The sequence below is a fragment of the Eptesicus fuscus genome, chromosome 1, assembly GCF_027574615.1.
Source record: "Eptesicus fuscus isolate TK198812 chromosome 1, DD_ASM_mEF_20220401, whole genome shotgun sequence".
Classification (NCBI taxonomy): Eukaryota; Metazoa; Chordata; class Mammalia; order Chiroptera; family Vespertilionidae; genus Eptesicus; species Eptesicus fuscus.
This window is the reverse complement of record NC_072473.1, coordinates 114830505-114834644: the sequence shown is the minus strand read 5'-3', so window position 1 is coordinate 114834644 and position 4140 is coordinate 114830505. Positions and strand designations below refer to the sequence as shown.

The following is a 4140-nucleotide window of genomic DNA, read 5'->3' as shown; positions in this document are numbered from 1 at the left end:
ATGGGACTACATCAAAATAAAAAGCTTCTGCACAGCAAAATAAACCATCAACAAAACAACAAGAAAGCCCACTGCATGAGAGAACATATTTGCCAATGTTATCTCCAATAAGGGTTTAATCTCCAACATTTAGGGAACTAATACAACTTAACAAAAGGAAGATAAATGATCCAATAAAAAAATGGGCAATGGACCTAAATAGATACTTTTCTAAAGAGGACATAAGTAGGGCCCAGAAGCATATGAAAACATGCTCAAAGTCACTAATCATCTGAGAGATGCAAATCAAAACGACAATGCAGTACCATCTCACACATGTCAGAATGGCTATCATCAACTAATCAACAAACGACAAGTGTTGGCGAGGATGCGGAGAAAAAGGAATCCTCATGCACTGCTGGTGGGAATGCAGACTGGTGCAGCCACTGTGGTGAACAGTATGGAATTTCCTCAAAAAACTAAAAATGGAACTCCCATTTGATGCAGTAATCCCACTTCTAGGAATATATCCTAAGAAACTAGAAACACCAATCTGAAAGGATATATGCACCCCTATGTTCATAGCAGCACAATTCACCATAGCTAAGATTTGGAAACAGCCTAAGTGCCCTTCGGTAAATGACTGGATTAGAAAACTATGGTACATCTACACAATGAAATACTACACTGCTTTAAAAAAGAGGGGATTCTTACCATTTTGCAGCAGCATGGATGGACCTGGAGAGCATTATGCTAAGTGAAATAAGCCAGTCAATGAAATAAAATTACTACATGATCTCACTCATTTATGGAAAATAAAGAACATTATAACCTGATGAACAAAAAGATAGATACAGAGGCAGAGAAGCATCAAACAAACTGTCAAATTACAGAGGGAGGGTTGGCGAGGGGGGACATGTAAGAGATCAACCGAAGGACTTGTATGCATGCATGTAAGCATAACCAATGGACACAAGACACTGGGAGGTGAGGGCATGTATGGGAGTGGGATGGGGGGGGAAATAGGGAGATATGGACACATGTAATACCTTAATCAATAAAAAATAGTTAAAAATATCTTAATCAACTAAATGACCTCTCTTTCCTGACACCTCACATCTAATTCATCAACATATCCTGTCCACTTTCACTTGGGAATACCTAAATATGACCTGGCCCTACTTCCACCTTTACCATACTAGCCAAGCCTTTATAATCTCTCCCCTAAATTATTTCAGCAGTTCTCCTAACAGCTTTCCCTGTTCCTAACCTTGCCCTGTAACAGTCTACATATGATTTTCTTTCAACTTTACACAATCTTGTGGATTGGCTAGGGAAAGAATTATTTTCTTCCTTTACCAAGGAGAAGACATATGTACCAAAGTGAGAACATGTCCTAGGTCACCCATATATTAGTATACAGCCAAAACAGAAAGGCATATCTGACATCTAGCTCTATTTTCTTTGTTTTACAACAACTAACTGACTAGTCGTATAATCATAGACAAATCATATTTCCCATTTTATAAAATCTACTTTTTCATTTGGATGAGCCTACTAGGAAATTTGGAGTTTAATAAGGGAATACTCACATGAGTAATCAAATATCCCAAAGATACCTACCTAATATTTCGTTACCAGAGGCAATTTTCTTAAATGAATGACCTTTACCTTGTGAAATACCTGAGATCACATTTTTATAATTGATTTTGTTATTTGTTTGCATTTTTAGCAATCAAAGTCTGTTATCTCTTTAATAAACTCATATTCAGGATCCCATTATATTAAACATATAAAAGTTAACTATAATTTTTAAATAGCATAAACATATTTATTTACTAACGAAATGGTCGATCTTAATTAAACCAACTCAGAAACAACTGCAGGTAAAATGGTTGTGATAACTGAACACAGTAATAGGGAAAAGGCGTGGAGAGATTTGCTCATTGAACTGAGCTTGGTTATCCTCATGTTTAATTCCCGTCTGGAAGGATGACGGGATTTTTATTCCACTTTCTCATAGACCCGAGTGCAGTTGACATTGTTCATGACACATTCCACCACTAGCTTCCCACCCTCCAGCCGCCGCGTGATGGTGCTCTCCTTCCAGTTCCACTCCTGGTGCTGGACCAGCGAGCCGTTGACGAAGTTGCAGATGGTCTGAGTTTTCCTGCCATCTGCTGTAGTCTCTTCAAACTTCTCTCCCAGGTTGCATGAGAACTGGGTGGTCTTCAACGTGCTCTCGGTTTTAACGGTGAGATGTTGGCCGTCGGAAGAGATGACACAGTCTGGCTTGGCCATGGCGCCCATTTTCCGCAGAGCCATCCCCATGCCTAATTCCTCCATGTACTCGTTGAAGCCTTTGCTCTCCACTAAGCGCCATTTCCCTACCAGCTGCTGGATGGAGGCCATGGTGGGCGTGGAGTCGTGCGGGACATAGGCGGAGCGGAGTGCGGTGATGGCGAGCGTGGCAAACTGTAATTTTTTTGAAAGAGTGAAGGAGGAATTTTCCAGAGTTTCATGTCCTTAGTTACACACTCATGCTTCTGAGTTAGCCCCTGAGGCATCACATAGAATCCTAAGTTCTATGGGATCCAGTTTGAGATCACCTTCTATAGAAGACGTATGCTCTTCAGTGTTGTCCATAGACCAGCAGTGTCTGCATCACCTAGACACTTGCATTAGAAATGCATTATCTCAGGTCCCATCAAATCTAACTTTCAACAAAATTCTCTCTGGTGAGTCATAAGTGTATTCAAGTTGAAAAGTGCTGTCTTTTAAACTCTCTCTGAAAAAAATCTACTTAAGGTTTAAATGTGGCTGCACAAATAAATACAAGGTTAAACTCGAGAAACTGAGCATAGTAAAATATATATTCTAACACCTAACTAGAGCGTTTATGTTCCTTCTGTGTTTTATGCATGGTAAACATAGCCTATTGGATTTATCCTTATGCATAGGCAGGTTAGGCAGTGATCTCTGTGGGATGAGTTGAGTACTGGAAAGACCTCCCTGACCTCCAATTTCTCTCCTACTAGTTCGACCACAACGACTGGAAATCACACCTGACTCACTCCCATGAGTAAAGGATAGTGTAAATGTAGATTTAGAAAGTTTATTACATTAGTGATTATGGGTCATCAACAACCTCAGCTCAAATACATTCAGCAAGAAGCAGGACCTAGAGTAATGGGTCACACAGGCAGATGTGAAAAGGAATACAGTACAGCCAAGTGAAATGCTCCTGTACATCAGGAAGTTACTAGGAAAAGCAAAGAAGGGACACAGGCACATACTAATGAAAGCACACCTGATCTACCTGATGTTCCCTGCAACCAGTTCTGCCTGTGTCTTGTATGCATTCATACCTTAGTCAGTTCAATGCAACTTACAAAACGAAGAAGGAAACAAATCAATCCATGCTTAGTGATAGCATGGCTGATGACAGTAAGTGATAGCCTGGTAAAGTCAGTGCCCCTTATTCCCACCCAAAGAAGAAAGTGATTTTACTCCCACTCATGTTTTCTGAACATCCATTATCTTTATTAGACGCTTCCTTTATTTTCTAAGGAAATGGTGCTGTATACCACCATTAAGAAATTTCAACATGGCACGACAAGGAGGCTTTATAATGCAATGTAGTGCCAAGGCCCATAAGCATTTTTTTTTCCATTATGCCTGTGATGGAGTTTCATTGTCAGAGAGAAATTGTAAACTAAACAATTTATCCAAATATTTTAAACCAAAATAGGCTTTTATCTGAAAGATCCAGGAAGTGAAAGCAATTGAAATGTACTCACTTGGATAGTCAAGATAATTAACTAGATTCATCACCTTCATTTTGCTAGTGTAGACCTGGTCTGATTAATCCACAATCTGTAAAATGACAATTTATCAGATTAAGTCTACAATATTTTTCTTAGCTCTTGTAGTATTTATTGAAAAATACCTCATGATATATAGGTCAGGATGATTTTAGTGGATACATTCTTGATATCAGTGTACAAATTTTCTTAATATACCTAAATGTTTTACTGGAAGAGACAGTTTTATTCTTATATATTGGTCCAATTGAATGACCTTCACCTTGAGAAATACTTGAGATGGTGGCTCTTGTCATTCAGAGCAGACTTAGAAAAGATAAAAATGTTTCTTAGCCTA

General features: G+C 38.9%; 1 protein-coding gene across 1 annotated transcript; it reads right to left on the bottom strand.

Annotated features, from left to right (window-relative positions):
* Positions 1-1951: 1951 nt before the first annotated feature.
* Positions 1952-2414, bottom strand: LOC103297223 (fatty acid-binding protein 5-like). The gene has a single exon (XM_054717913.1). The coding sequence runs from the start codon at positions 2389-2391 to the stop codon at positions 1984-1986; it is 408 nt and encodes a 135-aa protein (XP_054573888.1). The 5' UTR covers positions 2392-2414; the 3' UTR covers positions 1952-1983.
* Between the last annotated feature and the right edge of the window lie 1726 nt (positions 2415-4140).